Here is a 26,397-nt window from a genome sequence, read left to right as displayed (position 1 = left end):
GAGGCACATCTCTCGTGGCATTGTTGCAAATCCTCAGAAGTGTTCACATTTTCAAAGCACCCTGTACTTCCCAACAAAGACATTCAATTGATTTTGAAGACGTTGATGGGTTGTGTAAAACGAATCATGACTGAACAAGACGAATGAGAGAATCTATTGAAATTGAGAAAAATACAAACTAGTTTCACATTTCTGACAACTACAGCCTTGGTACTGCTTGCAAGTGTATTATTAAGTAATACACCTTCCAATTGTATGCCGTGTCAAGGCATAGATATACTCATTGACTGTGATTTACCCATCTGTTCCACATTAAGATAATCCATTGTTATGTGATTGCAACAAACCCCGACTCTGCTCTCCGCACCTGAATGGCTCACAGTGGTGACGTCGTCTTGCTCGATGATTTAAGACCGGAAGCACGTAGATCTCTTCACAATTCTGGTGAAGCTGGTCGTTGTAATCACCAGCGAAACGTCCTTAACTCAAATTGTAACTGTTGTGGATTTACTCTCCGACACACCGGTGGACTGGAGTAGAAAATAATTGGAACTTTTGTTTACGTGACAAATCTTACTGATTGGCTGTGTCGGGTGGTGGTGGGTTTACGCGATCGAGCCAAAACAAAGCTTTATTCTGAATAATATTGGTCGCGAAAGCCACCGCACAAACCAAACCCGCGCAAATCGATGGAAACAAATAGTACAAATATGAACGTATGGTTGAAGGTAGAGAAATCCTTCGTAATTTTCTGCTTCATTACATTGTTAATTGCCACCTAAAGCGTTCATTGTTCTGTTTGGAATGGTCTGCGTGGACGTGTTATATATTTGTGATAGGAATGGCTGAGATAAATCAAGGCTGTCTTCAGACTGCCCGGTCAATAGCTGGCTCGGTTTTGTAACAAAGCCATCGTGAATCCCTCCTTTGGCAAAGGGGAGGACGGGGGGAAGGAGAATAATTTTTCGTGAAAAATTATATAACTAAATAAAACATCCACGTAAATACGGCGTGACGGGCATCGCGTCTTGATGCAAGCCAACGCTGCAGCAGATGCATCTGAATGGTAGTGAGTGTAACGTTCACTCGAACGAGCAACGCGTCACTTGGACGGGCTGAAGTAAAGTGTCAGATGCCACAGTTTGTCACGATCTTCACGCCGCGAATGTTCTTGGGAAGAATTTCACTGGACCATGCTGTGGAATGCAAAAGCCAAAAAATGGCTTTGGTGAAAGTAGCAAAGTAATATGAAATATGAAAAATTTTGATGACACAAAAGCTTTTTTTTTATTCAACACAATTTCCGGAAATAAACAGAATTCGTGGGGATTGTTTGCGGAAATATTGGTAAAATTTAGATATGTGCCGCGCTGGTAAGCATTTATATTGGGTGCAGCAGGAACAATATTTCCTTTGGTGTGCTCTTCCCTTTCATCATTCAAGCCCTGTGCGTCGTAATTTACTTGGAAATGCCCAAGGTCAGAAGTCCGGCATTCACGCGATGACTTCCTGAAATCCCACGGTCACTCCCGCTCACATCATTCTATACCTTTAAGCGAGCCCTAAAAACCTGCACGTTCCTCGAGTCGACCTTGTTTCTTTAAACTTCTCAGTTATTTTAGCTCATCTCGTCCTATCATCTCAACATCAAATTAGGCTATTTGGCCAAAGGGAATATTCTGGCAGAGCTTGACACCCTGACTTTCCATCATGATGAGATATTTAATAAGGACCCTTTTCTTGTACTCCATATTTTTTAAGCATTAATAGCAGAAACAATTCACACCTTGAATATATATTCCGAAAATATTACCAAAATGACTCACACCACTGCTGTCTTTCTGAAAGGTGGTGCAAGTTAACTCATCTTGGTTACCTATGGGCAGGTTATCCGGGTTATGCAGTTAACGGTGCCTTCAAAAAAAGGAGTGAAAATATAAACTAGGGTACTCGGTTTCGCAGCGTGCATTGTACGTGCATTGTACGCACGCTGCTTCTGAGATGAGCTGCTCCCAACTCATACTCTTAGTTCTTTCGGTAAAGTCACGTGGGTAAAAAATTTAATTAAAATTAATAAAATAAAAAAAATATTTTTTTTATAAAAATAAACAAATATTTTTTTTATTTTATAAATTTTTATTTCAATTTAATTAAAATTAATAAAATTAAATTTTAAAAATTTATTTTATTAATTTTAATTTCATTTTTTACCTACGTGACTTTACCGAAAGAACTAAGAGTATGAATCCTTGCAGTCACGAAAGCTTCAAATCTAGAATTGCTCCCAACTCGTTTACTCAGAGGCCGATTACTTTCAGGAGCAATACCAACGGACGCCACGCGCTGTGTGTCTTCACATCGTACGTCTCGCTCTCTCTGACCCGCCGCCTTTCTCAAAGGCGTCGGCGATCCTGGCCTTCTTCCATTCAGCTCTGTCTGCGATCATTACTCGAACTTTGGATTCATCCCGGTGGCATCCAGTTGACCAAATGACGCTGTCTTCCCTGGCTTCTTGTACCGATCAGATTCCCATTCAAAACACGTTTTTTTTATTTTGTGATGTCAGGCCCGCTGAACTATATAGCTATTTTTCAGAAGCGGCCTGGTCACAAGTGATAGCTAAACGAAGTGGCTTATCATGTGGAAATTTACAGCAACCAAATACTCTAAACGCATGCTTCTAAATGTGGAGGGTAACTAAAAAAACCGGAGGACCCGGAGATAAATCCACGCGACAACGGGGAGAACATGACAACTCCAAAAATGCAGGCATCAGGGTCGGGATCGAGCGAACCCATGACCGCCTGTATACCAGGCGGGGTGGGTAACATCTCGCCACCGTGGCGAGATGCTACGCAAGTAAATATTACATGCGTTGTTTTCGGCTAATTTTGAATAGGCGTTTTCTGTATTACTCGCGGCCAATACGTGGGGTCATCGCGAGGTGCCTCCACTCCATAACTCTGCTCTGAAGGGTCGCTGAGTTGAGCCCCCCCGCCCCCCCCCCCCCGTTAAGAGTTATTTTCACGGCTCCCTGCCGATAACGGGGTTGGGCATTCTCTCCGCTGTTTACGCTTGCGAGCGACGACACGAGGTCTGAAGTTCACGGCCACATTAAAGCAGACGGGGGTGTTTTGATAACGCTTCGATTTCATTCGCTGATTGTGTTTATCGGCCTGCGTTGGAACTCCAACTACTGAATTGCCGTGGTGGCAGCCTCGTGTCAGTTGGAAGATGCACTTAATTCACACTCATCAAGTCGTCCGGCCTTCATATTGCGTGAAGGAAAAAAATCGGGGCGCATTTTATAAAAGCTGCAAATCAGAGCAAATATTAAACCATGTCCCATCCAATAACCGTGGCCTTTACCACAACAGCCTTCGGGCAAAATAAAGAAATAAACATAGCACTGTCCTCAAGCGGAAAGCATTCTTTCTAAAATATGGGAACATTTGACACTTTATCATGTTGCTTATTTAATTATCTACTCTGCATTAAAGTATTCTGAATTCTTTCCGTTTTAAGTGCGCGCGCGCGTGTGTTGTGTGTGTTGTGTTTGTGTGTTTGTGTGTGTTGTGTTTGTTGTGTGTACTGTGTGTTTGTGTGTGTGGTGTGTGGTGTGTGTGGTGTGTGTGTGTGGTGTGTTTGTGTGTGTTGTGTGTGTGGTGTGTTTGTGCTGTGTGTGTGTGTGTGGTGTGTGTGTGTGTGTGGGGGGTGTTTGTGTGTGGTGTGTTTGTGTGTGTTGTGTGTGTGGTGTGTTTGTGTTTGTCTGTGTTGTGCGTCGTATGTCTGTACGCGCGTTAAACTTCTTTCGCACCATACGAGGTGCACGGGTGGAGCCTGTTTTCCCCCAGCTCCGTCTTTGACGTTGCTGGTTGCAGACGTGGCAACGCTGAGCCGCACACACAGAGAGGTGTGGCCTAAGTCGTGCTGGACTATGGACAGGGGAAGTCTCAATGGATGCTGATGTAGAAACAACAGACCGGTGAAGTCGCCCTCTCACTGTTATTTTCCTCTTGTTTTAGGAAAGAACAAGCCGATGCAACTTTAAGGTAAACTGCTGCATTCGCACTCTTTATGTGAACACCCACACCACGTGTGTGTGTCTTCCTGCGTGGCCTCACACCAGACCGCTCACGCAAGTGCTGTTGGCACCACGTCGTGCTCGGGGGACTTTAAACACTGCCACGGGCTACTCACTCACACCTGAGGGGTCGTCCATAAATGACGTCACGCACCTGGGGGGGGGGGGGGGGTCAGACATTTGTGACGATGTGTGACGAGGGGGGGGGGGGTGAGAAATGTGACGTCACATCAAAATGCGCAACTTTAAATAAATATAGACAACACGTTCTACTTAATTAAATAGACGTTTTGATAAATGTTTTCTTCTACAACATCAGAGTGCAGCGCCACATTAAATACGCACTACAATAACAACAGTTAAAAGCGATTTGAAGCATGTTTTATTTTCAAAATGGAAATATGGTTTTGGCGGGGGGGGGGCAGAGCTTTGTGACGTCATATTTGAGGGGGGGTCTGACTTTTGTAACGCCGTGTGACGAGGGGGGGGGGTCAAACATCGTCCAAAATCGCGTGACGTCATTTATGGACGGCCCCTGAGTCGACCTAGCTGAGGTTCAGAACCAGTTCTGATACCACACGCCACTTGCACTGCCGCGGCTGGCAATCGAACTCAGGTCAAAGCTCCGTGCGTGAACCGCTATGCCACTGATCCTCTACACCAGGGGTGGGGAACGTCCGGCCCGCGGGCCGTATGAGGCCCGCGGGCCGTATGAGCCCGCGAAATCATTTTTGGTCTGGCCCTGCCAAGGCAACCGCAGGCGGGACTCGAAATTCAATAAATCTAGGAGCAAACCTGGACAAGCTGTTGCGAGTAGCAACATCATCAATACCAGCTAACGTCACACGCCTCACCAAAGAGAAGCAGTTCCAGCCATCACATTAGGGGTGAGTTAATTAAATGTTTGACCAAATATAACAGGCACATTTTTAAGTTGATAACTTTGTATGGCCCGCGAATGATGCTATAAATATCCAAATGGACCTTGGCAGAAAAAAGGTTCCCCATCCCTGCTCTACACAACAAAGACAAAGATCCCCCGTGTAGCCTTAACAGACTGTAGGGGCAAGTGCTGTTAGCGAGCACCTATAAAGGCCGGCACGGGACACGAGGGGGTGGGTGGCCAACACCACGCCCGGCCGCCTTTGTCTCCTCAATGCAATGTTTACACATCGCACCAGATACTCATTTGAGGCTGAGTCGACCTAGGGGAGGCCCAGGACCGGTTCAGAAAATCGTCACTGGGTGTTTGCGTGAGCGGGAATCGAACCCGCGTCGCCAGGTTCGTAACGCAGCGCGCTAACCGCTACGCCACCGCTCCCCTCTACACACACAAACACCGGCATGCACACACGTAAAATGTGGCCTTAATCGACTGTTGGGGCATGATGTGTTGTCACCGAGCACCAATGAAAGCCAACACGGGACACCACGGGAGCGAGTGGCCAGCACCACATCCATTAGTCTTCCTATCGGCGATGCGCACACACGCACGCACGAAGAGCACACACACACACGCGCACCAAGGGCACACACACACACATGCGCAGGGACACGCAAATAAGTTTCACACATACTGGCACGCGCAGGGAGTCTCGCAAACAGACGCGCGCACGCATACACACTCACAAATCTAAACGCGTGCACAGACATGCCATCCAAATGCAAGCAATTACACGTAAATCTAAATGCATGCACACACCGCACGCGAATTACACGCGCATATACGCACAAATCTTGCCAAGAAATGTCACATTCAACGTCGTGCATTTTTCGCGTGTGTCGCGTGGTGCATGGCGCTCATGTCAACGACGCCCGTAGTCCCTCTGCATGCCGTAACAACAACAGCGGGAGTACGCAAACAAAGAAGGCATTAAATAAACGTAATGTATCCTGACTGGTTAGGCAAATCACTTCAAAGTACCTTCAACAAAGGAGATCCCATGACGGCTCGTAATTAATTAGCGGTGAGATTATGCATCGATTAATCAATTAGCATGGATTCTCATGCTTTCCACACTGCGGGGGGGGGGTGAGTGAAATTCAATAACACTGCAATTACCTGTCTGACGTCACTCCACATGAGGCCACCCCCCCCCTCATTAATATTCATGAGAGGGTGATTTTTACACGAACGCAGAGGGAGGTCGAGCTGAATGAAATAATTTATAACGCAAATTCGCTTCAAATATGACGACGTTTCTTTACAGAAAGTGACGGTAAGAAAATTAATCTACGCAGCACAGTGCTACATCCGTGCGTGACGTCACTGCAAAATAGCCCCCCCCTCCATTAATATTCATGCCCGCGTGGAGATTTACACTAACGCACAAAAAGGTCGCGCACTCCACATGCCGCACCACTCCCCTCATTAATAATCATGAGCGGGTGACGTCACTCCACATGCCGCACCCCTCCCCAATAACCATTAGCGGGTATCCCCTAGCGTAATTCACAAGAGTAGGCCATTGATTGCCGGCCTCAGGGTGCAAAATGTCACCACAAACTCGATTATTACCCGCAAATAACTTAATTGGGATCGCACAGAGAGCAGCATGCATGTCCGTATGTATGTTGAACTTCTTTCGCACCGTACGTAGCCAACCGTGCTCATCGGACGGGCAAGGAAAGGACCACAAACTAAACACACAAAGCAATTCTAAAGAAATGAGCCTTCAATCGAAATTATTTAAAAGTGCATATGGCTCCAGTGGCTTCCTCATATCGGAATGAAGAGCATTCCGGACGGCCACGGAAGCGCGTCTGAAAGCGCCACGCGATGCGGTGACCGCCGCCTTTGTCAGATGGTTTGCCAAAAGTCGCTAACGCTGCGAGGATGATCGGAGCTGACGCCCCCTACTGGCAGAATATTGCCCCAGGTCTCTCTTGCAAATGAGACTCTCTCGAGTTCTCACCACCTGGTTAAGCTCGTGAACTTTACACGTAATGTCTGGAATTGGGCAAGTCCGTATTGACCGTTTGGATGAGCTATTTTTTGTTCAACACGTAGGCTTTCGCGCCCAATATTATCCATAAAAGAGGTGTTTTGGGTTAGATAGCGAAATATAAATGTGTCGTTAAACTCGCCACCACCTGCCACAGCCAATTAGTAAGGTTTGTCACGTGAACAGAACATGCCAATTAGTTATGAGTTCAGCTCACCAGTATGTTGGAGAAAAAACCTCGTGGTTATAATTACAGGCGAAACGTCACAGTACTCGAATTGTAAATGTTGTGGGTTTACTCTCCAACACACCGGTGGGCTGAAGTAGAAACGAATTGGCACGTTTTGTTTCCGTGACAACCCTTACTAATTGGCTGTGTCGGTTGGCGGCGGGTTTAACGACACATTTATGCAATCTAACCCAATAAAACCTCTTCATGGATAACTATTTTTAACTCACTATTTTATTTTACCAGGTAAGACCCACTGAGTGATTAGCTGGTTTTTTTTTTTCAGAGGCGACCTGGCCGCAAATGATAGCTTAACGAAGCAGCTTATCGCGTGGAAAATGTTTAGCAGCCAAATACTTGAGACGCATGCTGATTCTAAATGTGTAGAGAAAAACCGGAGGACCGAGAGAAAAAATCCACACGACCCCGGGGAGAACATGCAAACTCCAAATATACAGGCGTCAGTGTCGGGATACCTCCTGTATACCAGGCGAGGTAGTTAACATCTCGCCACCGCAGTGCCCTGTCAGTCCGTCCCATCTACACATTTCGCTGCATAAACCAGTGAGAGACTTCTGGACCAGACACCCGTTTTTTTCTCAGTTTTCAGTTTCATTCATTAGGTATAGCCCCTGTGAGCCATGCGACTCTTGAATCGGGTGCAACCGCAACAAACAAAAACATGAACAAGGAACATCTTAAAGTGGCTACGCGCAACAGAAAAATTCAGGATAAAACCAGCAAAGCCTTCCAGAAAAAGCACCGTGTATCAACAACAACGACGTCCACTTACGTGGCGCTCAATCACGAAACCAAGCGTCTCCGTGCGCCACGCGATTGGGAGGGTCACGAATCGGACACCGAGTGAGAGGGGGGGGATGGGAAGATGGAAAGCACAGTCCAACAGATACATTTGAAGTCGTGATTTGTATGTACGGCTACGTACGGTGCGAAAAAAGTTCAACGTACATGCGACAACAGGTGGTGGCGCTAAGCGGGAACGCAATCGGACACGTTCTGTTCCACGTGGGAAGTTGATTTGAAGACGGGGGGGAGGGGAGGAGGTTCCAGGAGAGCCGGAGATTCGTGTGGAGTGAGTTCCAAAGGGGCGGTGGCGTAGTGGCTGCGAAAGAGCGGATACCGGATAGTGTCCCAGAGAAGTGCGAGGGTTTTGCGAAGGAGGCCAGAGTGGGCCCAACGTAGAGAACGAACTGGGGGGGGGGGGGGAGGGGGTTAGGTTGGAGTCACTCAGGTGAGACGGGGAGGAATACGCTCGAGAAATTTCACAACCCCCTGGGCCTGTGAAAAGCTCAAAAGTCTCTCCACCTTCATCCAAATGCGACGTGGCCTTGTTGACCAAAGTGAAACATCCACACTCAAAACCCCCAACTGTATCCCTTTACCAGCACTGCATTGAAGATGTTTTTTTCAATTATAAACGACAACGAGCGGAGGGAAGTCATTGCCCAACAGGTGACATTTGAGCAAACACGGTCAAGCGGAAAATTGTATTTCCTATTTTGAGATGCCCGATTTATTTTTTTCCTGCTGGCAGCCGGCTGATTACGGTCCCCGCGTGATCGTGCGCGGTTATCTACCTCGGGTCAACGGGGGCTACCAAATCTTGTTTAAGGCCATCCCATAATTCCGCACCTCCAGCACCGCGCTCTCATTTTCAAACGCTGCAATAGCGTATCAATCACCGAGGCTCCCCTCCTTAATTGTCCCGTTTCAACGTGAAGTTAGGGTGAGCGCACGTTGCATGCAGCGGTACGTGAATGTGACGTGAATGCGGGCATGTTAAAATGTCCCCTTTCGGACGCGGGCACCTCATCGCGCCCTTCCGTGCCATGTATTTGCTGCTTCGTGTCTCAATGCAACTGTAATCCTTGCTAAGCTTTACGTGTTTATAAATAGCCTCGTGTGACGGGTGAATACAGTACCTGTGATATCTGTTATCTCTCACTTTGACGATGCACAGTGTGAGCTGTGTTTTTTTTTATGCATCTCTTACAAATGGCAAATCTCATTGTCAACGCCCTCGTGTTTATAGTGTGACCATTTTCATTTGAGTATGGCTGCTTTGATTATAATTGCACCTGGAAAATGCTCTATTATGCGTTGAATGATGGATATTTGTTGTGGTTTTCATTGCATCCAAATCTCAATAGCTACGGTCCATACCATACCCGCGTGTCCAATCATCTCCCCGCTTAACTGCGTGTGTTTGTTTCTGGGCACTCCAGTTTCCTCAAAAAACATTATTTTTAGCAGATATCTCAAACAAGACACTTGTAAAAATCAGCCTTGGAGCTCAGAGATTGCTATGTAACTCAAGCGATTCCAATGAAGCGGTAACCCGGTGCTTTCAAAGGTGGGGCTTTGGTGGATGATGCTGAGAACATCTTATGGCAGGGTTGCTGCAAAGGAAGCTTTTGCACAGCTATACGTCAAGGAGAATAACAACTTTAGGGATGATTAAATAGTATCCTCTCGGATGAGTGAGTTTTGTTCAGTAATTCCTGTCTCTCCGCACGTGTTCAAATACCCAAAAGGGATTCATCCCCCCCCCCAAACATCCCATTGCAGGCGAGACGTTGAACAGAGTCCCAATCCTCGGCGAGGCTTTCCCGAATAAATAAATATCACTTGAATAAATCTCCCACGCGACACCGGTTCGTATCGCGTGTTGTTCGGCCCGATGTCCGACGTTTTGCTGCATGGGCTGAAGAAGCTGTCGGCACAAACGCTGCCACGGTGTCTAACAACAACGACAACAAGTGGGCAAACCTGAACACGCCACGTCGGAGAGAGCCCTAGAGGACGATCGCGAAAAACATTCGCGGTAAATCGCTTTAGCGTTCGTGTGTTTTTATTGAGGGGGGCTCCCCCCCCCACCCAAGAGAGCTACAATCCCTGAGCGATTACAGTACGCCTTGTTTACCCCGCTCACGAGAGTCAGTCTGACGTGTCTACATGTAGGTAAAGTGTTTGTCCCCTCAAGTCATTTCAAGCATCGGTCTATTAAAGCTGCTTGGAGCGGTCTTGATATTCCCATAAAAAAATGTGCCCGCTGAATAATTAGATTTTTAGCTAAACACCACTTTCAAGGATTCACACGAGCAATTAATTAGGTGCGTGATTTTGTCCACAGCATGCCCCGTGTTCAGAGGTACCGCATTCTCCAAATTTGAAGGCACTCTTTTTCTTTCAACTCACTATAACTTTCGTTTGACTCTGGAATTGATTGCGCATTTTGCCTGCTGTTGCGTTCATTACGAAGCCGTTTTCCAACAATGGACGGCAAACAATGACGATGTGAATCTGGACATTCGCCCGCAGCAGGTGATAACCACCGGACTTCATAAGACCGCGCCTTAGCCGACTTGAGTGGTAACCTTTGTCGACGCAAATGTTCCTCGCAGAATTTACCGTCTTCCGCGCCAGACCGCCCGAGCTCACACTCTCTCTCTCTCCCCTGAAGTCGACTTCGAGCTCCATTAAAAAGCTCCCATCGCATCCTTCCTCACCCCCGCTCACCTCTGTCTGTTATTCTCCTCCAACGTTAGGGGTGTAACTGTTGTTTTAATGGTCGACGTCAAGAGGCCATTGCAGCCAATGTCATTGATGCTATACTATTTTGCCATTGCTTCCTTCCTTCTGCCAGATCCCACAGCAGTTGCGTGGTCAACACCCGACAATCAAGGTCCATTCTGAACACCGCCACCACCATCCGGCTTTAGGTCTTCCCACTGGCAGAGCCAGTGGGGGGAGTGGGGTGGCACGTGCCCCCCCCCCCCACCCCCCAATGATCCGATCAAAATCCCTAATTTCTATCGGATCATTGCGGTTTATTAATAATAAATCGGCATTTTGCGACCCCCACTGCCAGGGACTCTATGAGATGATAGGACAATAGTCTGAGTCCATAATTGGCAATAAGTAACGGCAAAGCAGTTGTAAGTGACTCGTTGTGCACAGTTGCGTATACAGTGCACGACTTCCCTGAAGGCATCAACACCTTCAGCGAGCGTGATGCCGATCACACAACGCGGTTCAAATTCGACCCTCGATCGATGGCAACGCCATCGTCGCACACGCGTTGAATAAAAAGCAAGGGACAAGTCCTTACTTACTAACAACTCCTCTATCATGTTTCATTGCTGGAGGGGTTGCCCCCCCCTACCTGAAAATCCTGGCTCTGCCATTGGGTCTTCCCCTCGCTCCCTGACCTTTTGAGCGTCGCTCCAAAACCTGATTTTGCAACGTTCCCACTTGCCGTCACTTTGATATTCTGTCAAATTACAATTAAACCAAATTGATAGTGGTGCGGCCTTCAGGCACATTAACACACAACTACTATACGTGGTACATGTGGTTGTGGTGTCTCGTAACAAATGTCTTCTTTCTAAAATTAAATCTTCACTGAGCCTCAAGACGATCATTCCTGCGAGGTATATTTGGCCACGACCTCCCGGCATGGCAGTTGAAACAATGGTGCAAGTTTCCCAAATACTCCCATTTTTGTCCAACTGGTAGTATAAATTGAACACACGGCAGCCAGTTGATCGGCAGGTCACTTGTGGTGGTGCGAGTATTCATCGCCGTCGTCAGCCATGACCGATCCACTGCTGGATGAAGTCCTCCTCAATTCACCGCCGTCTCTCACCATCATGCGCTAGACTAATCCACCCAGAACATCTTTGTGCCAGCGCACGAGCTGATTTCACCATTCTTTCTGCCTCGTGGATGTCCTCTCAGGCCTGAATACTGTACCTACAAAATATCCACTTGGATGAGGGATAGCATGGAACAATTAATTCAAGTAGGTTAAAATAAAAGCTGACTTGCTATGTTGCACCGCCATCCACTGGATGTCTTGCTAACCACTCGAGCATGTGATCTGACCGGCTCCGACTGGACATCGGTAAAAACGAGCTTCATAGCTCATCGGATTCCTCCAGTGTGAACCCAAATTCAGATTAATTCTTCTCACGATCCACCAACCCCCCCTGCTCACACGTCACCGTGCCACGGGAGTGGGGTCACCACACGCGGTATTTATACCGTGAGTGTGCCTCCGTCACTTGTTCCATGCACACCGGCATTCTGTGGCACATTGGAGTGCAATGCGCCACCTGAGACCCGCACATTTTAATGAGTCGTTTCGTTTAAATAAAGTAGGCTCACACCTTCCGTAGACCTTCAGCTGCACATTCATGAATTCATATTCCAGGGCTTTAGGCATCGGCGCGTTGTGAATGCTATCGGAGTGCTAATGAGGCTCAGGGCCACGGGGTTTGGCTGCCACTCGCAATGTCCCACCTTCACACAAACGCGGTTTCCCACCATTCAGCCGCGTCCCTGGCCGTGCTGCGAGCAGCAGCAGCGTGTGCTTGAGGCTCCGGCGCCCACACCTTTGGAAACTGAGTTACACGCCACATGGGCTGATGAAGGAGCATTATTAATGTGCTGAAAAGAGTTGTGGGATTTGGGCTCTAGCGCCACGGCTTAACGCGGTGAATTACGCAAGCGTATCATCGTTTGGTGGCTTTAAAGCTCATCCCCCGCACCGCGTTTGAATGTACTACTTTTAATAATAATTTTAGGTCGTGAAGCGCCCTTCAAAAAAATAATCTCAAAGTGCCCCGCCTGTAAAGGAGGACTCCGTCAGCGGCGAGAGAAAGACTTAGAGCCAAGCGAGACACTTCTGAGTTGAAGACGACACGCATCTTTCATTCGGTCACTATTAAGATAACGCTCGCGCGCGCGCGTGTGTGTGTGCGTGTGTGTGTGTGTGCGTGCGTGTGTGTGTGTGTTTGCGTGCGTGTGTGTGTGTGCGTGTGTGTGTGTGCGTGTGTGTGTGTGTTTGCGTGTTAATCGATGTGGCAGTGGGTGGTTGAGGCGTAGTGGCGAGCGCACTTCATTACGAACTCGGTGATTCCCGGCCGCACACGGTGACGAGTGCTATCCGAACAGCCGCTCGGTCGCTAATGTCGATCCGCTGACTACCCCGCTTGCCAGGCAATGTCCCCTCTTGCATTCCCCTCTTGAATTTCATTGTTCCTGTCCAGTCGAGGCCTCCGAGCTTTAGGTCGACTCAGCCTTAACAAAAACAAAAGTGCCACGTGCGGTGTGTATGGAACATCGGCACTGGGGAGAGAAATGACGGTCGGTGGTTGTGATTACCACACCACCCTTATCATCATTCCGGCCTTAATAGGTGCTCGCCAACAGCACTTGCCCCGACAGCCTGTTAGTGGCTACACGGGGGGTCTTTGTACTTGTGTGGGGAGCGGTGGTGCAGCAGTTAGCTCGCTGCGCAACGAACCCGGCGACCCGAGTTCGATTCCCGCTCACGGCCAACACCAGTGATGGCGATTATCTGAACCGGTCCTGGGCCACCCCTGGGTCGACTCAGCCTCCAATGAGCACCTGATGCGGTGTGCATAAAACATCGCCACCGGCGAGACGAAGGTTGGCCGGGCGTTGTGCTAAGACACCCCACCCCACCCACCGCCTCTTGTGCCGTTGTGACCTTCATTGTGACCTTCATTGTGACCACTCGTTCCAAACAGTCCACGTGTTCAACGCGTGTCCATCCCGCGCGCGCAGCCAGAAGCTGAGTCTGCGCGAGCGCGTCCGCCTGTCGAGCCCACGCGGCGCCGGAGGAGTTGCGGGCGGCGCTGGCGGAGGCTACACGGCAGGGGCGGGCGCCCCGGGCCCCCCGCCCCGTGGCGGCGCGGGGGGGCGGTGCGCCCCGGGCGCTGTTCGCCGCTCCCCCAGCGCGGACGCAGCGGGGCCCGGCAGCCCGGCGAAGGTCACCAAGAGCTGGAGCTTCAACGACCGCACGCGCTTCAGGCCCTCGCTGCGGCTGCGCGCGGCGCAGTCTCGCCAGTGCTCCGAGGGTAGGCAGTCACTCCAGCCAGCCAGCGGTGGAGAGAGACTGGCTCGGTGTGGTGGTGGTGCATTGTCTAGCAGTGGAGAGAGATTGGCTAAGTGTGGTGTGGTGGTGATCTATAGCCGAGCAATAGAGAGAAACTGGCTCAGTGTGGTGGTGGTGGTATATTGTCTAGCAGTGAAGAGAGATTGGCTAAGTGTGGTGTGGTGGTGGTGGTATATTGTCTAGCAGTGGAGAGAGATTGGCTAAGTGTGGTGTGGTGGTGGTGGTATATTGTCTAGCAGTGGAGAGAGATTGGCTAAGTGTGGTGTGGTGGTGATCTAAAGCCGAGCAATAGAGAGAAACTGGCTCAGTGTAGTGGTGGTGGTGGTGGTATATTGTCTAGCAGTTGAGAGAGACTGGTTCACTGTGATGATGACATGCCTGTCAATCCCTTACCAGTGCCTACCTTATTACAGACCAATTCAGACCTTATTGGTCACTCCGTGCCTACAAAGTCCCATCACAAGCGAGAAACACAACACAAATAGACACAACAATGTGTATGTGCCTGCATTGAAACGGCTGTACGCCGTATGGACCTTGAAAACTCAATTTCCCTGCGCAAGAATACAGGTTAAACCGCGTGGGTTGACGGGCGTGTGATGATGCTGCTGATAAGTACGCACCTGTGGCATGCCACTGTCGTCATAGCAGTGACATGAGAATGGCTGTCACGTGACGATTGTGAGTGATGACTTCATGATGGCAACGGGCAGAACTCGGCATATCGGGCAAGTGGCAAGTTCACGGCTCCGTATCTCAGGACGTCCACTCCGCAGACGATATTTTCGCACGTTTTTTTTTGGTAAAATATTTTTCATTCCACATCCCCTACTCGAATGATACGTTGCAATATCCCGACATTCTGGACGGCGTTCGCAGTGCCATCGACGGTATCGGGTGCACTGGACCCATCAGAGCGGGCGGGGCGGGGGTTTCTTTTGGGGGACGAGGGGGTGGGATTGGCCAGCTTATTGACATTCTGGGCTCAGGTATTAAAGACTGCTCTAAGGTTTAGGAATGGACCTCCTCCCCACCCCACCGCCCCTTTCATGCATGTGTTGTATTCTTATTCTTTGCCTCTGAGCTTCGAGCTCAGATGCTCCCGTGCTGAGATTGGGCCCTCTAATGCCGATATCCACATTTGTGACGTCACCATTCACAACTGGGCCTGCCAAAGTATCGTTCAGCGGAGGGTCAATCGGAGCTTTGGAATCGAATTTGTGGAATCGAATCTGTGGAGTCGAATCGTTAAAGAGTTTGCCGTGCCGTGGTGAGCAGCGTAGCGGGCGTGGGGCAGACAGGTGGGGGGGGGGGTCTTGAGGCCCCCCCCCCCCGACGAGTTGGGGGTCCCCTTGAAAAACCGCCATGGGATATGGTTCTCAACAACGGTGTGAAAGAACAACAACAACAACACTTCTTTAAAACGTGGCTTAATTTTTTATTTTTTTACAAACTTGCTTTCATGTACGCTCCACGTTGTAATGTGAACGAGAGCAGCAATTGCGCTCCGCCCGTGTGTTTCTATGTTGCTGACATGGCAGTGCAACCAGGTAGTCAAGCAGAACCATTCTGTCGGGTTGGCGCGACATAGGGCTTGAGCACTAGGATGTGATGAGGGGCCGTCCATAAATGACGTCACGCACCTGGGGGGGGGGTCAGACATTTGTGACGATGTGTGACGGGGGGGGGGGGGTTGAGAAATGTGACGTCACATAAAAATGCGCAACTTTAAATAAATATAGAATTATACTCTTTGGTTCTTTCGGTAAAGTCACGTAGGTATAAAATAAAATAAATTAAATCACGACGTTTCGTGGTTAATATAGAATTGTTATAACAACACTAATTGTTATAACAACACACCTACAACATCAGAGTGCAGGGCCAAATTAAATACGCACTACAATGACAATAGTTTAAAGCGATTTGAAGTTTTATTTTCAAAATGGAAATATGGTTTTGGCGGGGGGTGGGGGCAGAGCTTTGTGACGTCATTTTTGAGGGGGGGTCTGACTTTTTGTGACGCCGTGTGACGAGGGGGGGGGGTCAAAAATCGTACAAATTCGCGTGACGTCATTTATGGACGACCCTAAAGGCAAGAGGGAGCCGCCATATACAACAGCCTCGGTGCGACCGTGCGAGACAAATCATATATTGGGGCCCCATCTGACCCATTGCCACACCCCCTGAGATGACGATGTAGTTGCTACACCACTGGCCGTGGGATCCCGTGGCAATCCACCAACCCTGATCCCAGGATTGCCCACCGTTCTAGGCACACATTTCAAGGCCGAGTTTTCCCGGAGGGGGGAGGCTCGCCTACAAGTGCCGTGGCCAGTCATCGAATGAAAGCCACATTTGTGTAAACTGTGCAGTTGTCGGCTCCTGCCTAAACCGTGCCAGCGATGGGCCACGCGTGGCGGTGCTGGTAACAGTGCAATGTCCGTGTACAATTGGCTGCTCTTAATTTGCCAAATGCGGATTATCATTTTTTTCAGGATTTATTTTTTTTAATCCGCCGTCATTCGGCCACTTTTCTAGGGAATGACGGCCATAATATCCACATGGAATGGAGCCCTCTGTCTGAGCGAGGTTAGCTGACCCGTGGTCACTCGAGGACAGGCTTGTTGAGTGCGTTACCCTTTAAAGCCTGGCCATCTAGTGGCCAGTTATCGCGAGGCAGGCTCCTTCTCAGCCTGCAGTCCGGCTGTGTTTTCAGTCATCCTCCGTCCTCATGCGGCCATGAAGGATCTGACGCATGAGAGGGTGAAATTAATGCAATTTAAGATAACCCAAGGTGCATTTGGTGAAAGAGCCCTACGCGAGTATGAACCTTTCACATGACCACTAACCCTCACTCAACAACAGCCCTAACCTTCAACATAACTCTGGAACTTGCCCTCATCATAACCTTCACCATCAACAATAGCACTAACCTCAAACTGCACTCTCGCACTGACCCTAATGCACACTAACATTGACACTAACACTGGCCCAAATGTTTACAATGGCCGTATCCTAACTATGGTGTAGCAGTGGTGTGGTGGTTAGCACAGTGCGATATGAACTCAGCCACGACTGACATGAGTGGTTTTATATCTGAATTGGTCCTGGTTCCTGTCACAAACTCCCCCTGACCAGAATGGGGAAGTATGGTCAAACGACCCCCACAGCCAATATGTCAGTAGGTCTCCATCCAGCAGTGGATGATTGCAAAGGACTGTACATTATGATCATCGTTATGATGGACGTGTCTAATATTAGCACAAATATAAAACGATGGCACTGCCTTAAAAGAGAAGATGCATTGGCTGATGTTTCGAGCAATGCCCCTCTCTCAGAGCAGAGAGGGAGAGCAGATAGAGATGAAAAATGAGAATAGGTTTTATCTTTTCTGCCAATAAAACTTCAAATCTAGATTCAAATCTAGAATAAAACAGGTGTTAAGATGTTTAAACAGCAAATACATAGAACATGCAATCAAAAACATGCTCTGATAATTATATATATATTTGCATTGTCTACAAAACTGATTGGCCTACACCAGAGACAGCCGTCTTTATGGCCTTTTCCCACACAGCGTCACACCAGAGAACGCCAATATGTGAACAGTAGAAAGATACAATGCAATTATCAGATCATTTATATCCCGGGTCGAGCAGTTATATCTTGTAGTCCGAAATTATACTCCGCACTGTGTGGCTCTGACAAAACTCAGATGTTTGAAAAAGGCGAATAAATAAACGATTCTAGAGTGGCATGAAAATGTTAATCAAGTTGCAAGCCCCATCCCTAATCCAAACACAAACCCCAAATCTAACTGTAATGAAGCAATGGAGCAAACCGAACTCTGTGGCTCTGAATTTGTGACAGGCTTTGGCTCGCAAAGTATCGTATAAACACAGCCTACGGTTTACGTCCACATTGTAAATTTTATATTTAGTTATTAATGCATCCAATTTTGGTGTAAATCCATCAAAATTTATCATTTAAATTCAACCAGTATTTTTCTGTTGACTCTCTTTAACATATCTCACGAGAGTAACCATGCCCCTCACTTGCAAGCTAAAAAGGCCAAAGCCGCAGACTTTGACAAAAGTCCTCATGCATATATATACGGCAATAACTTGCGTCCCGCACTAATACTCACTCGGGCGAGGGCCTTGATGTGTGCGCATGCATTTGCACGCACGGACGGTGCAGAAAATAACAGCCGAATCAATATTCACCGCCCCTCACCGTGACAAATCGCATCAGTGAATTTATTGACACGTTTTTGCAACTTCAAGGCCTTAAATGTAAATATGTCAGAGCTCAGAGCCAGACCGAGGCATCGTACACCCACACGTGCCGACACACACGGTACGATCATCATTTGCCAGGTCTCAATAAAAAAAAACACCTGAAATGAGACGATTAGATATCTAAAACTATGCCCAAGTAAGTGCAATTATTCATGCCCGCACAGTTACTCAATGCACATTCACCTGGTTAATTATAACAAGACATTTAATGAAAACGCACAACTTGTAGTATACATATATACATATTACGTTATAAAATCATTTATGCAAGAAAGCGTTCATTAATTTCAGAATTTTTTTTTTCAAGAGGGGGCACTGGCTTGGGTTTTTCGGCCAGTTTTAATATATATGTTTTTGTATTAAAGCCAGAGGTTTACCGGTAGAAGCCCCTCCTACGCACTGGCTAACCAAACTCTGTGTGCCGATACGTGTTTTCTCTCTGTGTATCTTTGTGATATCTGTCTGCTTTTATGTCTGTCTATAGTTTTCTGGTTAGATTTTTGTTGCTATTTCTTTTATACCTGATGATGATTGCTTGTGTTGCAATCGAAACGTCGTAGTATACTATTATTTAATTTATTATTTTATCTTTATACGTGACTTTACCGAAAGAACCAAAGAGTAAACTTAAAGGACCCCGTGGCAAATCGCCCTTGTTTGTATCCCCAACTCTGAACGGCCCTGGGCCTCACTGAGGTTGCGCGTTTCGTTTCCCTCCCCCGCCTTCTGTCTTGCAAAGCGGAGGCATCGGAGGAGGCCTGCGATGACAAGAGATGTCAGTGCGACCTCTCCCTGGAGAATCTAAGCCCCACTCTCCGCACCGTCGTTCGAGCCATCCGGTAAGCGTGGATCCTTCCCGTTCCTGTCAATCACGAGAACTCCTCTAGTGCCTAAGAGTAAAATGACATCTTCTTGGTTCTTTCGGTAAAGTCACGTAGAAGGGAAGTAATAAAATAATAAAAATAAAACACAACAAAATAAAATAATTCTCACGACGTTTCGGCTACAACGTGACTTTACCGAAAGAACCAAGAAGATGAATCCCTGCAGTCACGAAAGCTTTAAATCGAAAAGTAAAATGACACATTTGAAAGGAGAGAACACGCCCCTACTCCTCTTCCCCTTCCCTGTCCACCTTTACCCCATTATGTTGGTTGTCTTTCCCCTCAACCTTCCCTCCCGAAATATAAACTTTCATACTCTCGCTTGTGGTCGCTACCTAGATGGCACAGAGAGCCCCAAATTTTCTCAACTTCGTTAAGCCCCTGACGCACCCAACTCGGGCTCTTTTTTTTACGGAGTTTCTCCTGTATACCGGGCGAGGTAGTTAACATCTCGCCACCGCGGCACCCTGGTGCCATTGGCATCATGTCATGGGAGACATAACCTAGGCGTCATGGTGCTGGGGACAAAGTGCTTTCCTCATGCACACCTCCCCCCACCCCCCGTACTGTGATGGGTGCTTTGTACTGGGCACGCGTTGAGTTGCAATACGGGGGGGGGGCACAACCAGAAAGCCAAAACGACTCTCCTCTTGCAGGTGGTCAATTCCACGGTCACATAATTATCGCAATAAAACAGGAATTAAGACGTCCAAACACCTTTTGCAGTTATAACTGCTCGGCCCGAGCTATACGTGGCCTGGTATTTGCATTGTCTTTGTTCTGTTCGCCTTTGGCGTTCTCTGCTCTGACACTGGTGAGACGAGGCCCTTAAAAAGGCTGTGTGGTGGTGTAGGCCAATCAGTTTCAAGGACAATGCATATATAATTATCAGAGCATGTTTGTTTGCATGTGTTGCCACAAGTACGTGTGGTTGATGCAGACTTGCTGGCTTGCATAAGGTTTCTATTTGGTGTTTGAACATCTGAACACCTGTTTGATTACCTATTGTTTTTAGGTCATCATTTTCAATACTGGCTAAAAGGTCCCATAGATAGAATGAAAGCGGTTAATATTAATATTGTTATTATTGTTACAACTACGCATGTTTACCCACGGGAGCCGTACTGGTCCGCAACCCTCTTGCGAGAGCGCCCTGCAATGTTTTCGCAGCAGGTGGCGATTTTGCGATGCGTAATCTGAATTGGGCAATGTGCAGAGGTCGTCTTTCAGCATTGTGATATTCGGCCAAAACCGGCGACATAATACGGTGGGGTTTTTTTTTGCTATCGGAGGAAACCGGAGAACGTAACGATGAAAGAAAAAAAAAATCTATGGGACCTTTTTTGCCAGTATCAAAATTATTGGATTTTTTTTTAAGGCTTTAATCTTTTCGAAAGAAACCCATGCAGGACTGGGTGAGCACATACAAACGCCACAAATAAAAGCGCCCCTTCGTCCGGCATCGAACCCAGGCACTACTGGCTGTGGGGGGGCGAGGCGACGAGTGTTATCGCTGCATCGCCCTGATAATTATCACAACGGCTTTAATTGCGATTTCAAAGTGTCTCAATGTTTCTTACACGGCAAGGTTTGTGTGCGCAATGCACACTAACGGCCCCGTCGCGATGGCAGTGTTGAGTGGCAATTGACCTCAGGGGCGTGGGTGCCCTCTGGGTTCATTGGTCTCCTCCCACATGGAGGCAAACATCCCAAAGCAGGACGCTCCTTAAACTGAGGCTTGAGACTCTTTGTGGCTTATCTGGGTAAATTAGTGGTGTTGTTATTATTATTATTTTCAGCGCTCAAGATAAGCTGCGTGTCTGAGAGTGTTATGCGTAAACACACATCTTAATTACGTGAGTTATTTAAAGTTAGTGGATAATAATTATAATAGGCATATAAACTTTTGCTACATAGCTTGAGTTGAGCACCGACAATTATTCATAGTAGCATCGCATTTCAAATGTATGGCTCTAGTTAATGCATTCCACACAAGCTTTGCATTCAAGCGTGCACAGTATTTATCAAAATGACTCATGGCTTCAAGGTAATGTTACATTTCGCCGCCTGAAAACACATTGTACTCACAGGGTCAACACAGGAGGGTAAATTACTCAAAGACCCAAAACCCCTATCTCCCAATGGAGGTGGTGCTCGCCTTCCAATGGTGAGCCAGCATTGCAAAGTCCACATCCCGATGGTAGAGGCCAATCTCTGTGAGATTGCGGTAGGCAGGACCACGGGGGCGATGCGTATAGTAGCACAGTACAGCAAGTAGGTTGCTTACCTATGTTTGCCGAATGTCGAGTGTTTAACCCTTCATCAGCGCAGCTGTTATTCCAAGGAAGTGTGCTTTGCTGCAGCGTGTGAAATGCCTTAAATTTCCATACATCAGACTCAGTTCAGGCTTATCTGAGTAATTAAAAAGTTGCTCTCGGAACTTTGTCAACCCACTGCAGATTGAAGGCCTCTTCTCTATCCCTTGTCGGTCATGGTCGTTGTTTGACCATACTTCACCATTCTGGTCAGCATGGGTTGGTGAAGGGGGGGAGGGGGGGCAGGACTGGTGTAAAAAATGCTCGCAATTGATGTTAGCTGTGGCCGGGAGTCAAATTCAGATGGCCACAGTCGTAGTGCAGCACACTAACCACTGCGCCACCGTTCCCCTCCCTCCCCTTGCCGCCTAGTAGAGAACCATTATTGTTATTTGACAGGCTCACGGTGACGTGCATGTATAAGTGCTTCTCATAACAACACCTGCAGTTAAGAGATCCCAGGGCAGATCAAATGGAAAATCCATCGTCTCAAAGGAGAAATCTAATTGTCGTCTACACCTGCCATTATTGATATTTGATAGGGAACATTTGGAATTTCATTTGGCTTTATTACATTTTTATATTTTGAAATTGAGAATCGAGTTTGCCCGATGTAGTGGATTGTTTTTATTTCGGCTCACCGTGCGAGAAATGGAAACATTTCTTGGTCCAAAAAAATTGTTGATATTAATTCCAGATGGAACAATCTCAGATGAACTCCTCCACTGCCTGAAGGCAACATTATCCCCATGCCCCTTGCTTGCGTCAGAGAGTGGAGATGTTATTGCGCTGTGGCTCCTGGGTTTGAGTGCCTCTGTGTGTGTGTGTGCCTGGCGTGTTATGTGGGGACAAAGAGACTGCGCTCCAAACCCTGCGACCCGAGTTTTATTCCCGCCCGTGGCCAACACAAGTGATGATTATCTGAACCAGTCAAGGCCTTCCCTAGGTCGACTCAGCCAAAAATGTGTACCGGGTGCGATGTGCAACCATCGCCACAGCACTTGCCCCTACAGTGTGTTAAGGCTATACGGGGGATATTTGCCTCTTTGTATGTGGGGAGCAGTGGTGCAGTGGTTCGCGCACTGTGCTACAAACGCGGTGAAATGTAGGTGCCATCAAATAAATTAATTGGAAAAAATGTATACTTCTTTCTAGTTGAAGATAACAAGCATCTTTCATTCAGTCACTATTTGTATAATACGTGCAAATGCTTATTCACACCACTAAATTCGTATTTTGGCCTACTCTTTCACTCTGTGTATGTGTGCGTGTGGGTGGAGGCTGTGGATTAATTGTTCGCGCACCACGCTTCAAACCTTGCCACCGGAGTTCAATTCCCGGCCATGAATATCGTCAGTGGAAACTGATATCTGAACTGGTCTCCCCTCGGTCAACTCGAGCTAACATAAGTACCTGGTGTACTGGCACTGGGAAGTCAGAGGCGGACACGTGTGCAAATGGCTATTTCTACTCCAGCATGCGCTTAATAGGTGCTTGCTAACAGCACTTGCCCCGACTGTCTAAATAGCTCTGTGGGCTTTATTATTCATGGAACGCAATAGTGGAGTAGCTAAGCACCTCACTAACACATTCCTGCGGAGGGAGCTGGTAGGAACGTTGGGTTGCTCGGTCAATGGCCAGGGTCAACAGCGGCGTGGTGTATTCCACAAATATGGCCGACTGTGAGGGCGGGCACAAGCCGGCCTGAGTAGGTGAAACGTTGAGTTTTATAAGGGCACCACGAGGTGACCAGCCCCTCCCCACCCAGCCCCACCCCTCTCACGCCCCACCCAGCCCCACCCTCCCTACCCAGCCCCTCCCCACCCTCCCCACCCAGCCCCTGCCCACTCTCCCCTCTCCACCCAGCCCCACCCCTCCCATTTTTGGATGCACGACGGACGGACGAACACAATAATCCCCTGTGGGCTGGTGGAACCAGGTGGTTCCTACCAGTATAAGCACATCAACCTAAGCATAACATCCTACAGTGGTATTTAAACCTGTCCTGGACCAAGGTCTAGATCAACTCGGCCTTTAAAGAGCCCCGGGGAGACAGAGGCGGCCAGGTTCGCTGCGTTGGTCAAAATAGTCCCGTCACGTGACGTACCAACATTAGGAGTTGCTCGCTAACAGCATTGCACAAACTGAAACAAAACAAAAAATACTAAACTATATATTTTTTTCTTTTACCAGGTAAGGCCCACTGAGCTACTGTATAGATCTTTTTTTAGAAGCGACCTGGCCACAAATGATAGCTCAACAAAGTGGCTTATCACGTGGAAATGTAAAGCAGCCGAATTCTCTAAACGCATGCTTCTAAATATGGAGGGAAACACCGGAGGACCTGGAAAATAATCCACACACCCACGAGGAGAGAGAGTCGCAAACTCCACGTATACACGCGTGATGGTCGGGATCGGACCCACGGCCTCCTGTTCATCAGGCGATGTAGTTTACGAGTTCAGGAGCACAATACATCCAGAATGTAATTAATATATCTTTTGGTTCTGGGTATGGGGCGTGGTCCTAATCCAAGGGAAACCCTTGTGGATCCAGTTATAGGCTTTTTTTACGAGTTCAGGAGCCCAATAACTGCACTTGTCTCGTTAAACGACTTTGGTAGCTGGAGCGTAGCGTCCCCACATTACATTTTTGGCTTTTTCATTAGCCGGCAGCGCGAGCCTCCGGAGACACATCGGATCAAAATGACAGGCGTTAGGCAGGCGCCCAAAAGCCTCAAAGCTTACTGCCAGGGAAGGCCGCTATCTTCGCAGATGTGAGACCCCAAAGTGGTTTCTCGAGGCAAGCATTGAACAAGGTGAGCAGGCCGAGGGTGAAGTTCAATAAGGGGGGCATTTGTTCGACCAAATGAGCATCAATATGGCCAACCCTGAGCATACGTTTAATATTTCCAAGCGGGCATCTGACACGCAAACAAAACAGCAGTGGTAACGCCACCACGCAGTAAATAGCAAATCCTGCAGATGTAATGAAGCGATCTACAACACTTGAATGTTAAACCAATTTGGACCTCCGCTAGGTCGACTCAGCCTTAAGTGATTACTTGCTGCAGTGTGCAAACACCAGCACTGGGGAGACAAATGCGGCCGGGCGTGGTGCCGGCAACACCACCACTTGGTGTCCCTCTCGAGTCTCGTACAGTTGGCTTCATGCGGTGCGAAAGAAGTTCAACACACATGCATACAATAGGGGCTCGCTCATGGAACTTGCCCCCAACAGGTTAAACAGGCTATCGGGGGAATCTTTGCCTTTGTTTTTAGAATGGGGAGCAGTTGTGCAGTCATCCACGGCCTGCGCTACAATCTCAGCGACCGAGGTTCCTTTGATACATTCATACTCGATTACACTGGTCAACAATAAAAAAAAACGTTTTTTTCTGACCTGGACTTTTGCAGCTGTTTTAGACTAATTTAAGGGTGCTAATTCCAAATCTGATCTCAGATTTGCTCTATCACATCTCATTTTATGCTATCGGCATACCCCATTTTCATTGATTTTACCCGAAATTAACTCTGTCACTTATGATTGCAAGTTGTTGCGAGTCAGTGACTGCTTTAGTGTTAAAATATGGTGCTGTATTTTTAGAATAGTGTGTTTATAATATCATTTTATATAGATATCCACATTTATTTAATATTTTTCTTCTGCAGTTTTTATTGAAAATGCAATATTTGACATCTCAAAAACCTGATGTGATAGACAAAAACTGATGCCAGATTTGGAATCAGCACCCCAAAATTACATTAAAACCGTTGGAAAACCTTAAGCCAGACAAAGTATGTTGACCAGTGTTATTCCTCTTTTCTGCTGCGTGGCAAAAGCCAAACAATTATCTCAACTAAAGTGGCGGTGCCCACCGTGGTTTTCTCGCCGTGCGCTCGTTCAGCATCATGAAGTTCCACGTTGCCAAGAGGAAGTTCAAGGAGACGCTGCGGCCGTACGACGTGAAGGACGTCATCGAGCAGTACTCTGCGGGCCACCTGGACATGCTGAGCCGCATCAAGAGCCTGCAGACACGGTGAGCGCCGCTCTGAGAGCGACTCTACGTATTGCGCCCATGACGTAAAGCAACGACTTTACCGAAAGAACCAAAGAGTATGTGGATCCTTGCAGTCTCGGGGAACAGTTATTCTTTTTTGGCCGAGGGGAGCCTCTGATGGCGGCTTTCGCTGTGCGGGAAAAAAGTGAGCACAGCGCTGCTAAGGTGAGGTGACGTTGATCTTGCTTTTTCTCATTCAAAGTAACTTTGTGAGTAATGAAAAAATCAATTGACGCTGCGGGATCACTCGCTCCTGTTCCATATTTCATGGTCAATTAACCACCCCCCGGCACGAAGCCCCCGGCAAAGCTTTGTCTCTGTGTGTGTGTGTGCGCGCGTGCCTAGGGTGGATCAGATTCTGGGGAAGGTGCAGCCGTCGTTGAGCACGGAAAGGATCCGCTCGCGAGAGATCCGCGGGGCCTCAGATGTCCGCGAAGACCAGAGCATGATGGGAAGGGTCATCAAGATGGAGAAGCAGGTTGGTGGCGACAGGGGGGGGGGGGGCAGAGGAGAGTGGCGGAGAGGAACGTGGCCATTGTTTCGGACCAGGGCTTAATTTCTCAATGATTATTATTATTATCTGGCTCGTATGTACAGTATGTATGTACAGTATGTATGTACAGTATGTAT

At 47.9% G+C, this 26,397-nt stretch overlaps 1 protein-coding gene across 2 annotated transcripts in view; it reads left to right on the top strand.

Moving 5' to 3' along the window:
• LOC144717840 (potassium voltage-gated channel subfamily KQT member 4-like) overlaps positions 1-26,397 on the top strand; it is a 284,620-nt gene that overhangs the window by 250,668 nt on the left and 7,555 nt on the right. The window contains exons 9-14 of one of the 2 annotated variants that reach the window (XM_078593540.1): positions 4,026-4,052; positions 10,926-10,964; positions 13,874-14,166; positions 19,248-19,347; positions 25,615-25,746; positions 26,113-26,245. In XM_078593540.1, the coding sequence (XP_078449666.1) occupies positions 4,026-4,052; positions 10,926-10,964; positions 13,874-14,166; positions 19,248-19,347; positions 25,615-25,746; positions 26,113-26,245 (724 nt within the window). The remainder of the gene's footprint in view (positions 1-4,025; positions 4,053-10,925; positions 10,965-13,873; positions 14,167-19,247; positions 19,348-25,614; positions 25,747-26,112; positions 26,246-26,397) is intronic. The other variant, XM_078593541.1, reaches the window with a different exon arrangement.

This window comes from Lampetra planeri, chromosome 4 (assembly GCF_965212315.1).
Source record: "Lampetra planeri chromosome 4, kcLamPlan1.2.h2, whole genome shotgun sequence".
NCBI classification, from domain to species: Eukaryota; Metazoa; Chordata; class Hyperoartia; order Petromyzontiformes; family Petromyzontidae; genus Lampetra; species Lampetra planeri.
The sequence above is the reverse complement of the archived record's forward strand: the minus strand, read 5'-3'. Positions and strand labels throughout refer to the sequence as shown.